The 23,910-nt window shown below is 34.2% G+C and overlaps 1 protein-coding gene across 2 annotated transcripts; it reads right to left on the bottom strand.

Annotated features, from left to right (window-relative positions):
• Nucleotides 1-4,220: 4,220 nt before the first annotated feature.
• On the bottom strand, nt 4,221-23,881 carry LOC131759624 (protein FAM76B). Of its 2 annotated transcripts, none has more exons than XM_059069021.2 (10): nt 23,692-23,881; nt 22,797-22,861; nt 21,870-21,924; nt 20,628-20,783; nt 18,647-18,846; nt 15,451-15,498; nt 15,180-15,260; nt 14,402-14,537; nt 11,571-11,672; nt 4,221-6,870 (listed from the first exon to the last, which is right to left on the bottom strand). In XM_059069021.2, the coding sequence occupies exons 1-10, from the start codon at nt 23,776-23,778 to the stop codon at nt 6,781-6,783; spliced, it is 1,020 nt and encodes a 339-aa protein (XP_058925004.1). In that variant the 5' UTR covers nt 23,779-23,881; the 3' UTR covers nt 4,221-6,780. The 2 variants fall into 2 exon arrangements, with proteins under 2 accessions (XP_058925004.1, XP_058925005.1); XM_059069022.2 differs by having other exon boundaries at nt 14,402-14,534.
• Nucleotides 23,882-23,910: the final 29 nt, after the last annotated feature.

Genomic DNA, 23,910 nt, shown 5'->3' with positions numbered 1-23,910 from the left:
AATTACATTGTAACATGATTATAGCCCTTACTCACAGATAATGTTAGAAGAAAATGTACGAAACAGAAACAGGAACGTCCCCAGGTGGTAGAATTGTGGGTGGGTTTTTCTTCTACTCTTACTTCTACTCTTTATTGGTATTATCCTTAATTTTTTCAAAGAAGGTATATTGTTTAAGGTGAGCCATAGTTCAGCGGGGTTGGTGGTGGTATTTCTTATTATGAAAAAAAAAAAAACTTAACTTACACTAAAGTTGAACTGAAGAGTATAATAAGCTGCCATATACCAATTCTGGAACTCAATTCCGATAATTAACAACTACAGTCAATCCTGTTTTGTTTATATTTCCATCCACATCCCTCCCTATATTATTCTGAGTCAAATACCAAACATCATGTCGTTTCACTGTAAGTATTTGAGTAGGTGTCCTAAACATAGCGGCAATAAAGCCATTATCACACCTAAGTTTAACAGTAATTCCTTGCTATTATTAAATAACCAGTCAATATTCAAATTTCCAGTTGTATCATAAATGCTAAAATATTTTTTTTCAATTTTTAAGTTTTTTTGATTCAAGATCCAAACCAGGTCCACATATTGTGATTGGTTGATATCTTCTAAGTACCTCTCACCTTGTATGTTTCCCTCCAACTTCCCTCCATCACTTTTTTCTCCTTGCAAATTATTGAAGAAACAATTATGCCAACTGCATCCCTTCAGTGTCATTCAACATAATATGCTGTTCTCTTTCCTGTAAATTGGTAGATACTTGATCAGATTTAGGTATGATTCTTATTGGCAAAACTACTCTATGGGTCATAGTGTGCTCCTCCTTCAGAAAGCACATGATGCTAAGAGTGAGTCTCTTGTTTACTTTCAGCAGCTGAACAATAGCATGGCCAATGCTTATTATCTCCATTAACTCATCGGAAGTTGCAAAGTGATGATACTGTAATTCCATCATTCCTTTTTCACTCATTAAATGGAACTTTTTTTTTTTAAGAAAAAGTATCCCTCATTTACTACTTGCCTATCCAGAGGTACAGTGTGTATGGGAACTATAGGAAATATTGAATTCTTTTCTGTTTACTTACCAGTTTTCAAAATGTTGAGTCAGCTTGCTAGTATCCTCCAATGGTAATCAATTAGTGCTTTGGTTTTTGTATGGTGTCTCTTTATTTAGTATCATTTTGAACTCATGTATGTAAACATATTCAGTGTTTCCACCCACTACAGATATTATTTTCTATATTGATGTTAAAATTGTGCTATCTGCCAACTGGCTCGTGAGTCTTTTGAGAGTGTATTAAATCATCCTTGATTAGCTTCCTTGCTATCTGACCTGACAAGATACGCAGGCTCATTTTATACTTTTCCTACTGAATATATCTATTTCTTCTTAAAGTAACTTAAGTTTATGCTGATAATTCTAATTAAAAACAGGGCTCTACAGATTTTCCTAAACTTATATCTCCTTTCTATTTAGCCAAGAATCCTAGTCCTAAACAATGAACAGAATGAAAGAATTAGAAAATCACATATTCACTTGCCTTATTCACAATGTTTTATTCCACACAATAATCTCAGAATGCTGACACTGTCACCAATGTGATTGTCAACAGTGTAAGATGATTTTGCAGTTCTTTTTTATTTTAGGACATATCCCACTAGGGAGGTACAAATTATTGTATTTTATAGCAATTAGCATAGTTATCTGTGTGGTTGTGGCACCAACTGGTTATATGTTTAGGTACATTTGGTGGTTTTTTTTTATTATAACATTGTAAAAATATTTAAGTGACTCCAAAGTCAAATCAACAAAACATGGTATATTCCAAGAATTCTAGCTTCCAACATTGTCCCTTCCAACGTATTCCTCCCCCCGCCCCCTTATTGGTAACCATTTCTTTAAAATTATGGTTAAACCTTCGATTTTTAAAAAATATAATCATAAACTTGTATGTGTGCGGGTATAGAGCCCTACCCTTAACTAGTAACATGCTACAACACACTTTCCTCTAGTTTGCTTCTCAATTAACAATGTATCCTAGAGAAGTAGCTGAGTTAGTTTTACAGCTACATAGTATCCATCACATGGACTTATCATAGTTTTTTAACCAATCCCTTGAAACTTTTTTTTTAAATTTTTTTTCTAAGTGTGTATTTGGGATAGAATTTTAGAAATTGGATTGCTAGGTCAAAGCACAACTGCATATGTAATTTTGCTGGTTACTAAAATTTACCTCCATAGGGACTGTTTTGCAATGACCAATAGGAATATAGCAAAGTGTTTCCCCACAACTTTGTCAACAAAGTATGTTGTCAGATTTGGAATATTGCAAACCTACAGGTGAGAAATTGTAACTCCATATACGTTTGATTTTCTTTTTTCTTATTATGGGTGAAGTTGAGCATCTTTTCACATGGTTAAGAACCATGTGCATTTTTCCTATGAACTGTCTATTCATTTCTCTTGCCTAGTTTGCTATAGGGTTGTTGGTCTCTTTCTTCTCTATTTTGGATACAAGTCAATCATTTTAGTCAAGATACAGTTTCCAACCCCCAATCATATAACTTTTCAGACTATGTGTTTCTTGAAAAGTAGTGACTAGCACTACATATTCCAAATGCAATCATATCACATTAAACATGAGAGAAACAACACTGGGCTTGAATCATCTATCATCTCCTTGTCAATTAAAAACAAATTCTGTGCCTTATATGTCAAGGCATAAGCTTGTTGCATCCAACTGATTTTTCTCACTATCCTCAACTTCTTAGCTATGTCTGATATGACTATACATATCCCTCTTTAAAACTTCATTTGTGTGGCAAACTGGCTAGGTACAAATCACTTAAACCAAACTACCTTAAATTTTTAGAAAATGTCAGGACATTAATAAAAGTCAATACTTAAGTCATTTGCCCCTTCTTGCTCCATTTCTTTGGCTATGAAATAAAGCAGCTGGTCTTCTTAAAGTGTCAAATTATCTGGTCTTACATCACTTCGTTTTCAAAAATCTACTGGAGACTACCCAAACTGCTTTTAAAATACATCTCCAAAAACTTTTCCAAGTTTATTCTTCCCCAAATGTCTTCCACTCATTGTCTCTTAAACCTCATTCTTTTCTTTTTTTTTTTTTTTTTTTTAATTTGTATACTTCTTGGGCCAGAAGCATCAGCATTACCTGGGAGTTTTAAATGCAAATTTGGGGGCCCCATCCCAGAGCTATGGACTCAAGAAACTGGGGCTGAGGCCCAGGAACACATGCTTAACAAGCCCCACACCCCGACTCCTGACTGATGCACGCTCAAGTTTGAGAAAACAATGATATAGACTAACCTTTCCCACAATTCTGCAAATGCCCTTGCTAAAAGCTATTAGCTTCTATTGCATTTTAATTAAGTTCCAGGTATTTTTTCATGTATACTGTCTCCCCAGCTAGGCTAGAAATTAAAGTCATGTCTTCAACTCTTATCCTATCAAACAATCTAGCATGGTTCTAGTCATGTTCCAACGTTTGCAAAAACCTCTACTACACATAGCTTGATTCACCTATTGTTGCTCTGAAATAGCACAATAAAAATTTATATAATTTCTTTCCAGGAAAATAACTATTTCATGAGAGCAGTCTTAACAGATAGGAAAATTAAATTTGTTTGGCCTGAGTCAACTCCTTCAAATCTATCGTTTTAGAAAAATGTAGGTGAAACTTACTGTAGGCTCAATAATGGTCTCCCGAGATGTCCAAGTCCTAATCCCTGGAACATATAAATATATAAATACTATGTTACCTTACATGACAAAAGGGAGTATGCAGATGTAATTAAGGACCTGAGATAGGGAGACTATCCTGATCATCCAGGTGTGCCTGACAATGTCCTCATAAGGGGGAACAGAGAGAGACAATATGACTAGAGATCATATGACGACAGACGCAGAGACACTTGAAGATGCTGTACTTCCGGCTTTGAAGATGGAGGAGGGGGCAATGAGTCACAGAATGCAAGGAATGCAGCTCCAGAAGCTAGAAAAGGCAAGAAAACATTTACTTCCCTAGAGCCTTCAAAAGGAACCAGACCTGCCAACACCCTGACTTTAGCCCTGTGAAACTGATTTTGGACTTCTGGCCTCCAGAACTGTAAGAGAATTGATCTGTGCTATTTTAAGCCACTAAATTTGCAGTAAGTTGTTACAGCAGCAATAGGATACCAATACAAAGCTTTTGACAAGTTTTTATTGTGAAATATTGTATTTAGAAAAAAAGTACAAAATGTCAACAGTCAGATGTGTACAGGTACAGTATTTCAATAGTCTATACATGTGAACAGCTTAACAGGTTCACTGCAGAATGCATATTTAGACCAATACAATCTAAAAAGGACTGCAATATTCACAGGCTATTAATACATAAATAACTGGAGCCAAAATGACCCTCACTGGTAAATGCTAATCGATAGCTGAAAACAGGCTAGAAAGCACAATACGGCACACCATAGTATCTCCTTACAGGTCCACATTGAAAGGGTATCAGGTCATTATGTCAATACACTACAGATTCAGGACTGGGACTCAATTACTAGTTTATACAACTGCAAAATAATCAGGTTATAAAACCAGGTCAAGGAATAAAGAGAGGGCATTTAATTAGGACTAAATACTGTGAAGCCCCTAAAAGGTTTTAGCCTTGGAATTTACAAAGCTTAAATATTTAGACTCATTTCAATTTTTAATCTCTTACCTAAAAAATGGGGAAGGGGCATCTTTCTTTTGTAGCAGCTCCAACAAGGTATAAGAACTATTACACAGTTTAAAACCATAATGACCACTGTGGATTGACAAATGGCTATGAAACCAGAATACAAACATTATAAATTTTAAAGAAAGGTAATGACAGTATTATGAATTTAGCAAATCCTGAAAACAATAAAATCTGTGTTAAGGAGGCATTATCTATCATTGTTGAGAATACTAAGTTTAGGAAGATTATTGCATGAAGATTTCATAAAAATAAATTGGTTTAATTCTTGCAAGTGTGACTGATTCAATATTTTACTATCACTTGAAAATTACCCTAGATTATATGTTTTCAAATTGGACAAAGAATTATTTGATATCTGTTTATAATGAATCACTATAGAATAATCTACTGAAACATGAATCACGTTAAAAACAATTATTACAATCATCCTGTGTCCTGCGGAAAGAGGATCTTTGATAGGACATTCATAATCAATGCTTCAAGACTGATAAATTTAATAACAGTTTACCTGAAACAAATTTACTTTGCCCATAAATTCCTAAGAGAAGGAGCCTTCTACTGTATACAGTGTATCTAGCAATGCTTGACGCTTTAAAATTGAACTGAAACTCTGAACTGGCATTTACTAAGTAGGAGATCAATTCTATTACAGGCTGAAAACCACTGGATTAGAACACAATTAGTCAATAACTTCTCCTAACCTATCCCACCCTACCTTAACCTTTTATAGACAATTTTAAAGACTCTGATATAATTTTCTTATAAATAGTGCCTGAATCTTGCAGTAGATTCCAATTTATTTAAAGATAATCACAGATTGATTTTAAAGGTATTTAATTTTTTTCCAGATTTGCTTTAAACTTACAAATTAAGGATGGTGTACATAAATATTAACTTAGATAACCACATATTATAGGGAAAGCAGATATATGGACCACTGCAGAAAAATTATTAATTTTAAAAAATTTTAATAAAAGGAAAATAAAACATGTAACACAAAATATGAACATGAAGCCATATGACATAAAAAATAAAATTACTCTATCAGAAGTGATTTAAAATTAAATCTTTTGGGAAGTATTTTGACATAATTCAATGAATTCAATGACCAACAGCTTCCCATATCACACAGAAACAAACCACAAAATCATCTAAAGTCTAGATGCATTATCAGTTCTTAATGCAACCTCAAACATTTTACTAGCAACTTTGATTTCCTTTTGAAATAGGCTTCTGTACATATGCATTTATATACAAACATTTATTAAACATGATTTTAAAACAAACTATGTACAAAAGATCAGCATTCCTATAAATAAAAACATTAGGTGGCAAAAAGGCACTTGTAAGTAAAAATCTACAGTAGTTTTTACAAAACAAACACATTTACCTTGGATACTGTACAATAAACATTAATTCCTATACCAATAATGAAAATACTAGTTTACTAACTAATGGTAACGATGTAACTTTAAAAAACATATTTACATATACTCTGAAGTCCATTTAATAAAAGCACCATGATTCTCTCCTAAAGTCATGTTCATGAAAAGTAAAAACACAATTACCAAAAAACCAGTGTTCACAATTTTTCTTGTTTAAAAGGTTTTGTATTTCTAAATTGAAAACTGTTTATATGAAATTAGCATAGTGTAAAACAAAAAAAACCAAAAAGCCCTGCTGCTCTGACTTCTGAAAACCATACCTACTCTATTATTGCATGTTGTATTTTATAAAGAGCACTACTCATGCACTCCCTTACAACTGTTTAATACTATTGCTGGCAAAAAAGTTCCTGAATATCAAATAATTAAAAAGTTGCTTCAAACCAGTTGAAGTTTTATTTGAATGTTATACAACTTAAAAAATGCTGTATATCAGTTACAAAAGTGAATAGGAAACATGCCAATTCATTTGGTGTGCAAAAATATTTTTCCACTACACAGAATTTAAGGGCTTCACAGAATTTTTTTCAAATTTTACATTTTCAGCAGAAACACTAATGAATAACCACTTCTCAAGGGGATGTTAATATGCTTCCACTTTTGTCAAACTTTTTACCCTTTGACAATGCTGCAACCTGTTTGAGTAGTTCTCTGTTTTTGGCCTGCAGAAGACAAAAACATTTACGATTAAAAATGTTTCAAACATTAAGTTATGCTGAAGAATACTACTTCAAATATTTTATTGAAACACTAACAGAATAAATGAAAGAGTTGATATATTTAGGTTCATCTCTTTAATGTTGGATATGTAGAAGGAAAATTCTAGATTCGTTTATCAGCCCTCTTTATAATGGCAATATTAAAGTCATTGTTGTCCAAAGATATAATTGGTTACACAAAAGGCAACTTAAAGTGAATCCCTTTAAAAGAGTGTCAAAATTTTAAATAGGGGAAAAATATTTTTGTTTTAGCTGAAAAACATGAAACAAAAACTACGAATATAAGTACTGTTGTATAATTAATAAGATCAAATAACAAGTGATAATTTGAGAGGGCTATTTTCAGACAAACTCTACAAAGTCTTTCATTTTGATGTTTACCTATTTATAGAGCAAGCATAAGAGATCCTTTCTGCAAAAATATTCAGACTTTATCACTTTACCAAAGGGACTACTCTCTTAACTTAATGATATTCAAAAGAAAACTTTTTGAAGCACCCATCACAACCACCCTTTCTGGTCTTTTTGTTGTTGTTGTTGTTCCTTTAATTGGCATACAGTGATTTGGTATTGGCTTTGATATAATTTGAGCAGTTACACATCATCACTGTTTTCATTTTCATGAAAGGCTGAAATGTCTTTTCAAAGATTCAAGATTTCATTTTGCCATCAATCTGAACTGAATTTGCAAGTCATTCAAATGTTCCATCCACCACTGACAAACACACTGTCCTCAAGCCAATGTGCTATGACAGTCACTAGTGTTTAGTGAGGAGGAAGGTATAAATGGCAGCCTTCAGTGAATATTTTCAAATTTTGACTACATCCATCTCCCTGTGTAATCTCTTAACTGTGGCAATGTAGATGATAAAGGACCCTCCATATATACAAATATGTTAATGCACAAATGCTTTTGGAGTTTTTGAGCCAAAACGGGGAGTATGTTGATAACAGTCTGGAATCTGAGCACTGACAAAATTTCAGAAGATATCCTCTGGTTTATGTTTGAAAACCATTTTCCTTCACAGGTCTCAAGATTTTTTATTATCTATACTTTTTTAACCTCCGTGCTTTATCTTCTGCTCTAATTTTAGCCTTTGTATGGCACTCTGCCTTTTCAGTATACCATCTTAAAGCAGTTTCATAGAATATAAACCTTTCTCAGGCTTTGTACTTCCACTCCCCAACACTTCACCAATCAAATTCTCCCTAATTAATACCCATGACCTCCAAAATGCAAACATCCTAGCTATCTTACATTTGCAAGTCAAATCATTTTTTAATGTTCAACTGTATGATTAATAGCATTTCTCTATTCCATGATTATTAAATAATTAATTAAGGTGGTAATCAAGGGCTTCAAATTCAATTTCAAATTTGGAAAATCATCAAGAATTTAAAAGGATTTTTATTTTCCTTTTAAAATGAAATAGTTTGAGAAACTCAGATGACAAATCAGTGAGAATGCCTGGCAGTTAGTGGAAGTCAAGTGCATGCAACCATTATCAACTGGTGTATTACTCAGCTGACCAGTCCTAGTAAACATGGTAGTTATAAGTTGTTTTCTTTTCAGTATTTGCTACATATTATTCAATATATAACTATAAGAGACTCACTGGTTAAAAAAAGGAATCTTAAGAAACAGAAATTTAAAAATACAAATTAATGAAGGGCATAAAAAAAGGAAAATGTCTGCAAACTTGCTTCAAAGAGATCTCTGTCAGATCTGTAAGTTATATAAGTGTTTACACTGAATAGCAAATCATTAAAGAGTTATTTTCAAACTATCTTTTCTCATTCATCAAGAAAAAAAACAAAAAAAATCAATGAGTTTATAACTTTCATATTCTAAGTATGAAATACAAGAACTCAAACCTTAGGTATTGAAAGAAGTTTTTCCTTTTAATTCTTTAGCAGCTAATTTTCAATCTGCATGTATATATTCAGTCTCCTAATCACGTCACTAGTAAATTTATTTGCTGATAAATTATGTAAGAAAAAAGCCTTTAAGAAAAATAAACAGTAAGTCAGTTGTTAAATGGGGACAAGTCCAAATCTGTCTTGTTCTTATTTCGGTACATTTAAAATATATTTTATAGTAATATTTAATATATATGCATTAAAAATTTTTTCCTAATATTACTTCCTTATTATGCACCATGCAACAATCAATTATTTAAGAACTCTTAACCAAGTTAAGTTAAAAATGTTTAGAAATGCTGGCCTCAAGAAAAGAATATGTGGATTACGAATCACACAGATCCTGCTTTGAATCCTGGCTCTGCCACTTATCTGCTATGTAACTTGGGAGTCTATTTTCTCATATGTAAAACAGAAACTTCACCATCTACCTCAACAGGAGTGGAAAGAACTAATCAAATCTATGAAACACTTAGCCTAACACAGTGGCTGGTATATGGTAGGCACTCAAATGTTAATTCCCGTTCCCCTTTTATCAACTTATCTCCTAAACGAAGGTATATTTTTTATTTGGCTTTCTTGATATTTTAGACAATTTGGTTTTTGTTTGGTTGGTTGGGATTTGTTGTGGGGTTTTTGTTTGGTTGGGTTTTTTTTGGTAGTTTGGACAATTTTTTTCTTGTGATGCTCAGTGCTTATTTTTCAAGTTTGGTAGTTTCAAATGTTTTGAGAGTTATTAGAACAAATAAATTTTCTGCTTCAGCATTGTTTCTTAACACAAAAAGAAAAACAGTTCACTATGTTTACTCACTTAGGTGGAGAACCTTACTAGTACATGGTTGCTAAAGGGAGTGGGGTTAAAAGAGGATACATAACTGTGACAGAATGTCACCAGTAATAATACAAATGATAAAGGGAAGTGGTCTGACAATAAGGATGAAGTAGAAAACCTGAGTAACCTGAGGTGGGAGTCAGTGCAGAACAGGAGAAAGTATAGTTAAATCTGAGTCAGAAGATACAGGTTTCTATGCCACTTCTGACTCTGTGACCAGTCTCATCTGGATTACCACATAACTTAAAGTTACTGTAGGGAGCAAATAAGACAGCCTATGTAAAATTATGTGGAAAATGTATACTTCTATATAATAGTTATTATTAAATTTTATGAAACTTCAGCTACCAACCAAGAAGAGGCAGGCTTAAGATACCAATCAGGCTAAGATATCAAAGCGAGGTTCCCTTGTGCTTACAACTACAAAATGAAACAACGAATTGCTCTTTTGAACAGTGAGAAGTACTAAGTTTTATCATATTTAAGTACTGCTCACAGGTTTTCTGTCATGTCATTCTGGATTTATTCATGTCTTGGTTAAATCACATTAAACCAGAGATCATCATGCAGAAGATTTTGTTTCCAGTAATCATTCAGCACTAGTAACTGAATGAGTAAAATAACATAAAACTACTGCTTGCTGGTGGATGAGAAACAATAATGTACAAGAAGCCTAATATATAAAACGTGCAATCTCTCAGAACAGAGGGCAGATGGGCATTTCCATAAATCGTCACTCATTCAACAAATTATTTGAATTCCTACTATGTGTCAGGTTCTACGAAAGTTTCTCTTCAGAATTCTCTGTAATAGATCAGCATTACGACTAGGCAATCTCTACCTTGAATTTCAACAGGTTCCTAAATCCACTTTACAATCTTACTCAATTTAAGCTATTTTCAAAATATGAAGAACACAAACCCAAAAGATACAAAATAGCAAATATCCCTTGGTATTACAATGTTAAAAAAACAAAACAAAACAGGGCAATATTAATTCCTTCCTTCCCAAGCTACACTCTGCCATCAAGAGCCTAAAGTCTGTGTGCTGCCATCTTCTATGCTTTTAAGACTTAATTCTACAAAGGTCAGAATGTATAAATCGATAGAACATACGATTAACTTAGTGTAGTCTGATTTCTAAATTTATGAAACCTAGGTGAAAAAAGGCTTAAATAAGGGAATAACTTAAATCTCTGTTTGATGCTCTCCATCTCTGCATTCCAGACCTCAGAAACCACCCTCCTCGTCACTGTGGTGACTCTCGGCATCACCAACCGGTTGTTTTGTATATGGACACCCTACTGAGTATCCTCTGCAGTACTCGGAGGTTGGCCTACGTCCTTAGAGGCTCCCTGCTGTGGATACAGCAGAACCCTATTTGGCACTTTAAAAATCACAGTACAGAGGTTAAAGTGCACTCTTTGGCCTTGCATCTCTGCAGGCAGCATGAATTTCTTTCACTCGAGGTCCTGTAAATTGGTTTTGTACCCCTACCTCTCCTCCCATTATCTGGGAGGAAACAGGAAGAATAACTACACAATGTACTGAAGACCTTACTATCACCTTAGTTTCATGAATCTGATTTTTAATTTTTTGCTTTTCACCTGAGGATCAACTGAACATACTTCAGTGATATCCTCCTCTGAGAACCCCATTTGAACTTTAGGCAAAAGCTTTCAGAATTAATCTACTGAATCCCCTTATCAAGTGATTTCAGGCAATAACTTTTAATGGGAGCAGGGATAAAAGGTATTTTAAGTCAAAATCAAAGCTGAAAATGCTCTAGATATGCATAAAGTAGGGATACCAATACCAGTCTAAGAGAAAGAATACTATTAACCAAGTTTACCCCTCCTTGCCTAACAGTTTACATAAATAATCTCATTTACCTGGAGTTGTTCCACAGTTTCTTTGTGAGCTTTTTCCATACTGTTCATCTTTGTTCTCAAGTTTGACTCTTGGTACTGAAAGTCTGCCTTAAGTTCAGTTAACTGAAAGATTAAAGAAAAAAAAATATAGGTATATATATATGTGTATATATATATATATATATACACATATGCATATGCACAAACACATCATTGTTAAATATTTTTCACAATAAACTCACAATTCATTATAAAAGTGGAGAATGTTAACAGCAGTTTACTGAGTTTTGTAACTTATCTCGAATTTCTGTTTTGTGAAATGATGAATTCTATCTAATTTACTACTTTAACACTAATACAATTTTAATGTTAAGATAAAATTGAAACATCAGTACAACTTTTGAGTTGTCTTTTTTGTTTCTTTTTAAAGGTGGTTTCACTGGACACAGTTTGGCAACTGGTATGCCAACAGAAAAGCTTAATGGTCAATACCTTGAAAAATGCTTCAGTTAAAACATACTTCACATTATATATAAACAAAGTAAACAGTAAAACTGGTTTTCAATGAAAAAAGAAAAAAGTTTCACACTGGGCAAGTACATAAAGGAACAGTCTTATCAACCAAAAGCTATATTGCTTTTATTTTAAAATTTATGTTCAGAATTCCATATCCAATACCACTTAAGATTTGAGGTAAAAATGGAGAACAAAGCACAGAAATACAACTAACATGGAATAAGAAAGGAAAGGGAGTTACTTTAAAATTGGGGCTAAATTAGACAACGTAAGAAAAAAGATGGTGATTTGAGGAAGGAAAGACAGCTATATGACAATTTTTTTCATAAATATAAACGGCATACATTAAGATAAAAAATCTCATGACTTCATACTAAAAAATAAGCTGGTATTATATAATTTCAACATAAGAACCAGGCAGAAGAAAGCTTCTGGTTATTTTTAATTGGTTTTCATTACGTAAGCTTTAAAGGTTTGCAGGTTCTTTTCTATAATTACCCTGTAGCCAGTAAACAAAGCAGTACACCAAAAAGAGAGAAAGGAAGTCATAGTGCCCTATATTCTGATTTTCTGAATAAAAGCTCTCACTTTTTGTCCAATTCAAAGAATAACTGAATCCTGCTTTCTACATTACAAAGGAATTCCTGTTCTGAAATGTCAGTTCACATCAGATAAGCTATGATATTTTCATCACTACACCGTGAGTTGCCTCCAGATTATGAATTTCTAGAAGTTAAGAATCATGTCTTATTTCACCTTTTTATCCTCATGATCTAGTACATGGCTGGCTCTAGAAGTCACTGAATAAAGTGAAATAAATTATAGAAAATAACGTGGTTGTCTTACATTTACATTATTTTAAAAAGCTGTAAGTATGTAGCTATTTTAGGCTTACAATTATTTTCCTCATAGTACTGCTAATTTCCATCCCCATTAGTGTTTAAGAAAAAAGGAACACTAACAAAACCAGAAAACTTTTCACTAACTGCACTAACATAGAATAGTGATACTTGAAAAAAAAAAATCTAAAAAAGCCAAAATTCCACAATTCATTACTACGTAGTTTTGGAATCATTGCTATTTTATAGTAAACGTCCCATTTTATTCAACTTTTATCTAGGTTAGTACAGATAGACCTGTCTTTGTGTAACAGAAATGTTTCTAATATTTTGTGTGTAAAACAAATTTCCATTAAAGCTAATTTAAAATATTCTGTTGTTAAGCAAAAAGAACCATAAAAAATAAAATACTCGTAACTATCCTTTTTTGTCTTATGTTAATCCAAAATTTTGTATATTGAATTTGCTTAAAGTAAGGTACAAATGTATTAAAATAAATTTAAATCCATTAACCATCAAGGTGTGGGAAAATATAACATAAAAGTTACATTTTTTACATGAATGCCAGAAGTAAAAGCCAACTCAGACTCAAGTACTACTATGGAATCTCAGAGGTAGCTACATACTACATATTCATAATCACATCTTGTTCATAATTTTAAAAGAACGTTTTTAATGTTTTCCTATTGCAATGATATGTTTGAAATAGGTCAAACCAGACAGTCTAGGATCATAAAACAAGTACAGAAGTAGGTTCTACCCTCAAAGAAGACCAAACCCCAGTAATAGCAGCTATGAGCACTTATACATGCCAGAAGCTGTAAGTAAACACTTTACATTCTCATTTAATCACAACCATCTTCCCATGAGATGGTGTTAATACTCTCATTTCTAAAATGAGAAAACTGAGGCCCAAACAGGTAAAATTCTGCTCCAGTGCACACAGAAAGTATTAGAACTTTTCACTAAACAGACAACATATTCGATATTCCTCTTTATCTAACTGATAAAGTCCCAATAAGTATACTTACTTCCTATCTTAGATACCTACTGTTAATCATTACCACATAGGAAATTCCCACAGCATTAATTTTCTCCATTTATTTGATCTTGATTGAAATAAAAAATTAATTGGTATATTAGACTATATTCAATTACTTTCTTATACCAAAACAACTGACATAATATTCCATTTACATCTCATTTTCAAATTAAGACATTAGATCTAATTTTAGATTACAGGCTTACTGAAAACTAATGTTCAGAAATTATTAGAATTCTAATCAGCTCTCAATTCTTAGAACTAAAATTCTGAAGTACCACTTTTACATATCATAATTAGATGGCCTACGTTCCAATTTGGGCTTCTCTGTGTCTTGTAAGAATCATGTACAACAAACATGACCAAGTTATTAAAGAAAGTCTAACAATATTTGCAATTATCAAGCAAGAGTCAAGATGTAAACCTTACCAGGCTTCAGTGAATCATGTACTTACCTTTTTATCTTTTTCTAAAATGGTCTGGTCTCTCTGTTGTAAGAGACGTTTAAGTGACATCACTTCTTCTTTCAGTTGACTTATAAGGACAAAATTGTCTGTTCCCCCACTATCTGCTGACTGATTTATAGAGCTACTAAAAAGAAAAAAGTAAAACACAGTTAAATGAAGTAGAAGAAAAATTAGCAGGTGTTCAAATTGCATAAATTAGACAATTCCACAAACATCCTTAAGGCTAATGCAAAAAAATATGTACCTGACAGAAATGGATGCAACTGGCAAATTACCTTACTAATGGCACACATTACATACACCTGCAGAAATATAATTCAGTATTAGCTTTTAGGGGGTCAATACTTCTAGTGTAAAGCAATAGGCAGCCAATTTGTACAGTAACATCAGCAAACTTTTGGCTAATGAACTAAAACAAAGTCACTCTCAAAATACTTTAAATCTAAAAACATTTTCCAAGCAGGTCAATTTCAAATATCACAATTAGTTTTGTGTTTCACTGAAGAATAATTAAGATAATGTTCTCTATTCAGATTTTTTTTCAAAACCCAAATTTATGCCCCAAATAGAACATCGTTCAGTGCCACTTTCTTATTGCTAAAATTAAGTTAAAAATTTTAACTGATTATGTTTACTCTTCTAGGCGACTCAAAGAAGTCAATGTAGAAGATACATGTTCTATTCTTTTACCTAGTAATAACTGGCAATCAGCCATAACTGTTCAACTAAGTTGAATTTTCACAGCACTAAAGGAATTCATTTTTACCTATCTCCATTAGATGGCTTAGATTCCAATTTGGGCTTTTTCTTTGGAGTTTCATTCTGAATTGCTGCAGAGGATTTATGGCTGAAACCAAACATTAATAAAAATAATTAGAGTAAAAAGGGCAGAGGCATCAAATGAAAAGTTATTCTTCTTCCCCTAAAGTTTTACTGAACATCAGTTTTTTTTAAGCCTAAGTAACAAAGTTAAAGGAATATCACATCTTAAAAAATACATGTCAAAATAACTTCAGAAAATACGTTAACATATTTACCTCTGTTTCCACAGTCCCTGCTCTTGTTCTGGACTCAGATTGCTGATTCTGAAAAATACACAGATGATATCTAATAACATTTATTTAACCCATCAACGTTTTAACAGCATTCTTCCCAATGGAATCAAATGATATATGTTTATATTCTTTTGTTCTGAGAAAGGCACATTCAACTACATTTTCAGACTAAGCTAATATATATTGAATAAGTCACATTCTAATAAGATAAATTCTAATCAAATGACTACTAGCCATCTTAAGTTAAGAAAGGTAAGATGATAGGGACTGGATTTTCTTTTTAATCAGGACTTTCAATAATTCAATTTAATATCATATTAAGGGCTAGGGTATATGAGCATGAAAACCACCACAACAGGGTTCTATAATGACAAAGTCTGAAAATCATCATTCTTAGGCTACCTTTACTATTTCAGACAGATGTTTTATCTTAAAGTTAAGGCCTTCCTAATAATCCTACGTAGGGATTCCTTTGGAGTAACTCAAGTTGCTCACAATAGTGTGTCAAGTTGAACCAGGAAATATCTGAATTTTTCTTTCTTTCCTAGTCTTCCTAAGAATTTTTTCCAAAGTCTCGTCTTTCATTAGGCTGTACTCTAGAGCAGCCATGCTGAAAATACTGGGAAATCTCATAGTAACTACTGAGTTTACTTTTACTTGTAATTACTACTACAGTACTACTTCTTTTCCACTATGCTGCAACACTAGTAGCCACTTTATAACTCACTATGAATTGTCCATACTTTTTTCCTGTGCTTTCACATTGGCCAATCCTTCATTAACCTCTAGCTTGTTCATTCAACACGTGCAGAGCATCTCCTATGTACTGCACACCATGTAAACTGCTGACCCTTGAACAACATGGGGGTTTGGGGGTGCTGATCCTCTGTGCAGTTGAAAATCTGCGCTTAACTTTACACTCAGCCCTCCATATAGGAGGTTCTGCATCCACAGATTCAATCAACCACAGATCATGTAGAACTGTAGTAAATATTTAGTAAAAAAACCTGAGTATATAAGAGGATCTATGCAGTTCAAACCTGTTGTTGTTCAAGGGTCCACTGTATATACAATATAAGAGATGTTAAAAAGACCTGGGCTGTGTGACCTTTTGCAAATTCTTAAAATCCCTGAGCCTCAGTTACCTCATCTGTCAAATGGGTAAAAAACATACATTATAGGGAAAATGAGGATTAAATGAGTTACCTATGTAAAGACATAGTACAGTGCTAGCATACCCAAAATAGAAATATGTACATATGTTTGTGTGTATATATAAAATGTACTATTCTTCTAGCTGTAGAAGCTTTTTAACCATGTTAAGAATTAGCTATAAATAACAAGCTGGGGAAACAGCAGCTATAATTCTCTCAACCTGAGTTATTCTCTACTTGTGGCAATGAACAGCAACCCTACTAAGGAATTCAGTTGCCATTTTGTTTCTTTTACAAATTTCATTAAAAGCATTAGCAAGGTATATGATCACACATGAATTAATAGAAGTATCCAGACCTCAAAATGAGAAAATAATCACATTAATAATGACTTAACAGAAACAGAATCTCAGCTTTCTGAGGTGGGCTATTTCTTGCATCCATATTAACCTGAGATTCTTCTTTCCCCCATCACGATATATATCACAATATGTAAGCTCTTCATAATCATCCTTATCCAATGAACTTAAGATAGGGATCCACAAACTGGTCGCCTACTCATCAAATACAAAATAATATTTGCATATCTTAAATAATCAAAAGGAAAACAAAAAGTCAATCTATTCCCAGTCACTTTACTTCCGAAACCTTAATTTCAAAAGATTAAGTTACTATCACAAAATTTGATCTTTATAAACATAATCTGAGTGTGTCCCTTCACATCATGCTAAAACAAATTTATCTGTAAAGGGCAAGGGAAAGGGACATTTCAGCTGAGGCTTAGGTCTGACCGTTACCATCATGGTAGTTATTTCCTCATATTTTTTCCTAAAGCAAGAAGCAAAAACAAGGAAGGTTTACATTCCTTTATTCCTTGGGATACACTGATATAGAGGCCACAAGATTTCTTCAAAATAGCCAGATCAGAAGTCATTATGCAGTCTACCACTGTTACATCCAGAAAGCACTACAACACAGTGAGACAAATGGAAAAATTGCTAGAGAAGCAAACAATCTCAGTGCCTCAATAAACCCCCATAATCTAATATGTGCTGGCCTATAATTCAGAATCAAATGTTGCTAATTAGACAGAACTACATTACATTCCACAAATATCTTCATGGGTTCCTAACTGTGGCAGGCATCAGTTTTCTACAAATGAAACTGTTTTCACTGTCTAGAACTTTAAAAACGCTCGGAGAAATTTGTGAAAAAAAAAATAAATTCTCCTGAAAATCAGTGTGTATCATGTCCCCTTCTTCTCCGTTTTAATTTTTGTGTTTAATTTGCATTGTAATGTTCTTGATTTGTCCATGAAGACTAAAGCTACACTTTAACAAAACTTTACACACATAAAGGGTTAAGATACTACTACTATGTAACTTTTCTCCCTAAGGCAATTTAAAAATCAAGTAGTTGTTAATAAGAGTTCCTGTCTGTTTTTTAAAAAAGCAAAGTACCATTAGTCAAAAAGATTACTTCTCACACTTTGTGAACCTTCAAGGTTTAGAATGCTTCCATCATGGTCACAAATGACAGTGTTACAATCTGTTCTCCAAAAACACAAAATACATTTCCCAGTCACTGGTTTAAATTTGTTTTAACTAAAACAAGTTAATAGTAACTGAAGTAAATAAAATTTTGACAAGTAAAATCCTAACAATTCTTTGAACAAAAAAAGAATATTGAGGCTTTTGATAACATGAATCAATGAAGCAGCAATTAACTCTGATGTACTTGTATTCTGACTTCATCATATGATCATAACTTTATATTGTAATTCTCTAAAAGTCCTATCTTTATATTTATGGTAAACAACTAAATATACTCATTATGTGTAATTCTGTACACTGAATAAAGTGGGGAACAGCCCTAGAAGCTGTCATGGTAACACTCAAGAAGCTTACCATGTACAATAGAAACTAGACAAGCACACAGCTAGAGTTTACAAAAAGTTAAACACCAAAATCTGGCATTAAAAATGCCAGTGAGGACTTTGGAAAACACGATTTCAAAGTACTTACTTGTGATGGCTACTGCTGTGACGATGGTGATGGTGATGATGGTGGTGATGATGTTTTGAATGATGCTGGTCTTTCTCAGTAAGAGATGAAGAAGATGAATTTGAATGTGACGATCCCAGGCTCTTCCTTTGTTCTTTTGTCTTCTGTAAAACTCTCTTGTACGATAAAGTACAGAGCCAGCATAATAACTTCCCATCAACCTTTTAAAAGAAAATACTTATATTAGATTAAATGTATGTGTTAACTGGCTATAAGTGAAACCAGGTAAGATAAACTGTTCGACTGCCGGTGTGCATGTGCGTGCTCTCTCTCTCTCACACACACTCTCACACACACACACAATGACTGTTGCAAATGGAAGTAAAAGTAGCCTTTTCTGAAACTTGGGGAAATGCTTATTTAGAGGATCATAAAATTATAAAGGATTATATATGGATGAGGCATTTTTTAATTTGGAGAGGAAAACTTATTTTATTACTAGAAAATAAGCATAACTTGATGATATACTTCAAAGAAACCTTATCTAAGCACTATCATAAATTCTTAAATTACTGTGTAACTACTAAAATGACAAAGTATTTCCCATGACAGCAAAACTGTTCATTTATAGAAAAAAGGAGATGGAATGACATATAGAATCAACTCTCATTTGCAGATTTTGTACTGGCAAATTCACCACCTATTAGCTAAAATTTATCTGTCATCCCTAAATCAATTTGTAGCACTTTTGTTATCATTCCCCCACATGCACAGAACAGCAAAAAAATTTGTGTAGCTAGACTGCAAATGTTCCCAGATGAGGTTAACAAGGTGATGCTTTGCTGCCTTTCTTCAGCTCTCATATTGTAAACAAGTATCCTTTCCACAGTCTACCTACTATCACGTTTTTCACATTTGTGCTTTTTATTGGTGATTTCACTGTTAAAATGGTCCCCAAAGGTAGTGCTAAAGTGATGTACAGTGTTCCTAAGCATAAGGCGGCTATGATGTACTTTATGTGGAAAATACCTGTGTTAGGTAAGATTCATTCAGGCATAGTTAAGAGTGCTGTTTGCTATGAGTTCAATTTAATCAATCAACAATATATGTTAAGGTGTCTTTAAACAGAAACATACACAAAACAAAACAAGATTAGGTACTGATCCACTGATTACCATGTTGTGACCAGAGGCAGGGACCTATCCTGTATTGTGTGTAGGAGCAGCAGTTCTACTCACTAACTCAGTGTTTGCAGCAACTTTATAGAACACAACTCTCACAGACAATGGGAGGCCAGTGTCTATGTGTCAACGGGGAGGAAAACAGACTTCTTTCCAAAATTAAGACTAAAATTAAGTTCCTATCCTGTTTGTTCAAACGACAAGTGCTGGAGGAACATGTCTTACAACTAGGGTACATATATCGCTGTGGAGGAACATGGCAGAGCCCCTCAAAAAGACAGTCATCCTCCAAATCAGCTGAAACTGATAGTCATCAGGAGGCCTGTGTGAATGCTCAGCAGAGAAAGGTCACACACATACAGATAACTTTTAAGTCACTGTAGGTAGAGAAAAACAAACAATGGTATAAAATATGAGCCCAAATCAAAAGGCACATGACTAACTTTGAATCATATGTATTAAGGTGCCATCAGGTATATTTTCACACCAGCAACTTCAAGTAACCAGAAAAATGGTTAAGTAGCTGAGAAGACTTAAAAGCATTTAGTAATCCTCCCACACCAAATACTGCATAACCAAATACTACAAAATAGCTATCACAGAATGTTTTTTAAAGTATAGTAATCTCAACTGATCAACATGAATCTACATATCATGCCAGCAAGGAGAAAATGCACTGTTCCTGAACTTTCATCTAACCACCTGCTTTCAGGGACCCAAACAATACATCAAGCTTCAGTAATATATTAATTATAATTACTTCCAACTTGTTTGTGTTTTATTTAATTTCCAGAAGATGTCATAAAATAAAGAAAACATACCTTTCTTCTTCCTTCCTCCTTCCGATCAAAAGCACATTGTTGTTTGCACTGTTCACAAGTCTGAGGTGGTCCATATTTTTTTTCTGAATTTGTGCAACGCTGACACTTGGTACCAATAAATGCTGCAATTATGTTACAGTATTGACAAGGCTTAGGCTGAAAAACAGATATATATTTTCTTTAATTGAGACGTTTTAAAACACTAAAATTTTGCTGCATAAAATATATCCAGTGAACAGGACATATTTTAGGAATTAATTAAGGAAACTAACAGGCAAAAAAGTTTTCTGTGAAGTATGTTGCCCTATCATAGTCAAAGACATTTATTATGTTTCTAGTCGTTTGCTAACATTTATTTCTAGACTCATTAAACTGTTCGTTAAATAAGATCATGAGAAATGTACTTATGACCTGCATAGTATGTTATATAATACAAAAGCTACATGTAAAGACGTTTCAATCAATAAAAACAAAGGTACACACTGACAGAAAAGTTTCATGTATCCAGTATTTGCGGGAGTGAACTCCTACTAACTTAACATCCTGTTAGCTTAATTACTATATCATTTATTCAAAATACATTTCTTTTAGTATTCAAAAATACTAAAAAAAAGTATTCAAAATACTTTTCATCTTATATAGGTACAGCTGATGCAATAGGTGAGTTTTCAACTAAAAAAAACTGGCACAAGCATATTCAACATAACTATAACAAACATACCTTGATTTTCTTTGATATTCAAAAGAGAACTGAAGATTTAAAAAACCCTTAAGGCCAGAAATTTGACTAATCATGACTGTAATATGCCAATAATAACTGTAATATACATATAAGAAAAGAACTTACACTAGGATAACTTCTTGACTTTTGTGACTAAATGCCTGAACTGTGCCACTATACAAAATTGTCAGAGGTTCTGAGGAAGAGGTCAAGTACAGTTATGCAAACTTTATAAGTAGCTTCTCTACAACCAGGAGTTTGTTTGCTATATTTGACTCTTTAAAGAATAAAATCATAACTTCACCACTGAAATTCAATATATATAAACATGCACATAATATGGCTGTTTTAAAATGTTATCTTCCCATCAGACTCTCTATAGAAAGTTTCTTTCCTGAAATATTTTGGTACTTGAAATATTTAAGAACATAGCAATACATATTTTTTTAAAAGTCCATCTTTGTGAAAACATCAATTGACCAGCAGCAATAAAATGAGATGAAAATATAAGATATACTTACAGTGCCAAATTGCTTCACATTTTGAGCACACTTCTTACAAATCGTGTTAGTTTTGCTGAAAAGGAAATTGTATATAGATGATGAAACTTATGCAGCACAATGCTGAACTAAAGCAAGTAGTCAAAGTGTACTATTAGTAGAAGTGTACCTTGTGCTTTAGTATAAAACTTACTCTAACACAGAGTTAAGAATTTTTAAAAAATGCAAACATAAGGATCTTTTTAGGGCTGTATATTATCCAAATTTGCTCCCCTTAATTAACTGAAGATAAATGTTTTCATACATTTTTGTGTGTTTTAAACGGAAACAAATCAAAAAATCCTATTTTTTTAAATCTAGTTCCCAAATCCTCACACTTGCCACTATTTATGCACAGCACCAGTGCCTATCTAACCTTCCACTGGGTGCTCTCCACTAGTAGGATGCTCACACCTACTTGTGAAGAAATTATTTGTTCTTCTCTTAAGCTCTTGGGTATGCACTGAGGCCCTAACAGGAATCACTCCATTAAGAAATATGCGCTGTTCTTCCACTGGTAACAAGTTACTAGATTTCACCCTTGGAAGGTAGCTGGTAACACTATAGACCTTTCCTCAGGTCCATGTCAGCACTAACGTTCTGCCATTTTTTAATAGCTTAACAGTAGCAGTGTATATTTGCACTTTTCGTTAGCAAGGCTGTACATTTTCCATGCAATCATTTATTTTTTATCTCCTCAGGTATAAAGTCTAGCTGTAAAATACCCATTGATTTTTGGTCAGCATTCTCTCTCCTACCATACAGAAAGGGCTTACAACTTAAAGCTTGAGAAACTAAACCATTTTATTAAAAAAAAACCTGTAACATAAACATGGGATTACAACCCTCGAGTATTCCTTACAGACAATACTTTGTCTTTAACAATCAAAAACTGTTCAATATACGAACCTCTCTTGTTGAAATTCTGATCTGCAGTAAGTACATTTTACAATGGGATGCGCAATCCGACATTCCTGTAATAAGACAATATATTAGTCATTATCTACCTCAATGCCCCCAAAATTTCACGTTTCTGGTGGAAAATTATTACCCAACCTAGTCAAATGCCTAAAACGTCAACAAAATCTGTCCCCCAACGTAGAAAATGGAGTGATTTATCAAATAAGTAGCGAATTACAGCATAATTCCTTAGGGAAGGCTTAGGTGTCTTTGTCTTTATTAGATGGGGGGGGTACGCAACAGATAAATTTTAAAAAGCTGTCAGGGCCGATTCCAAGGATTGGTTAAATGTGAAACTACTTATTATTTTGCACCGTTGCTCACAGACAGCATCCCGGCTTTAATGGGATGGAAGGAGCTCCAAATCATAGAGCATTCTGTTCCCAAGCCAGACGCTTCGCTTTCCTGGACAGGGAAGAAGGATGCCATCAGCTTTGCGGCTTCAGGTTCCTAGCAAGAAAGTGCAAACACCGTCCTCTGCCTCCCGGTGGAAGGAGAGGACAGACTAGACAGAAAACCGAGATGAAAACATCTCCATCCCGGGGTCTCTGCGGCATAGACAGGTGGCTGCCTCACGCAGCCCCACCCCTGAGACCCCTCAACGTTGCTGGGGCCCGGCCCCCTCCTGGGTCGCCTGGAAGAGAGGAGGGTTCTGTCCTCCTCTCAGGGGCTTTCCCAGCTGATGCCCAGGTCCTCGGATAACGGGGTCTCTGAGTGAGGAGGCGAGGGCTCCAAACCCCCAAGGCGCCGGCGAAGAGAGAGGGGCTGCAGTGCAGCGGGCACCCAGCTCCCTCGGGCTATGGCCGGGGAAACCCCGCCCGCCCACCACCCAGCGCCCACGGACCTTGCAAAGCTGCTGGCCCTGGGAGAGCTCCTCGAAGGGATAGCGCTGGGTGCACTTGGTGCAGGCGTACAGGGCCGAGGCCGCCATCCTGCTCCTCAGTCTCCTCCTCCACCGCCGCCCGCTTCGAGGCGGGGCCCTACGGGGAACTCGGGCGCCGCCGCCGCCGCCGCCCGGGCCGCGGGCTCCTCCTCCTCCCCCTCCCCCTTCTCCCCCTCCCCC

Source organism: Kogia breviceps, chromosome 7 (assembly GCF_026419965.1).
Source record: "Kogia breviceps isolate mKogBre1 chromosome 7, mKogBre1 haplotype 1, whole genome shotgun sequence".
NCBI classification, from domain to species: Eukaryota; Metazoa; Chordata; class Mammalia; order Artiodactyla; family Physeteridae; genus Kogia; species Kogia breviceps.
This window is presented reverse-complemented; position numbering and strand designations above follow the sequence as displayed.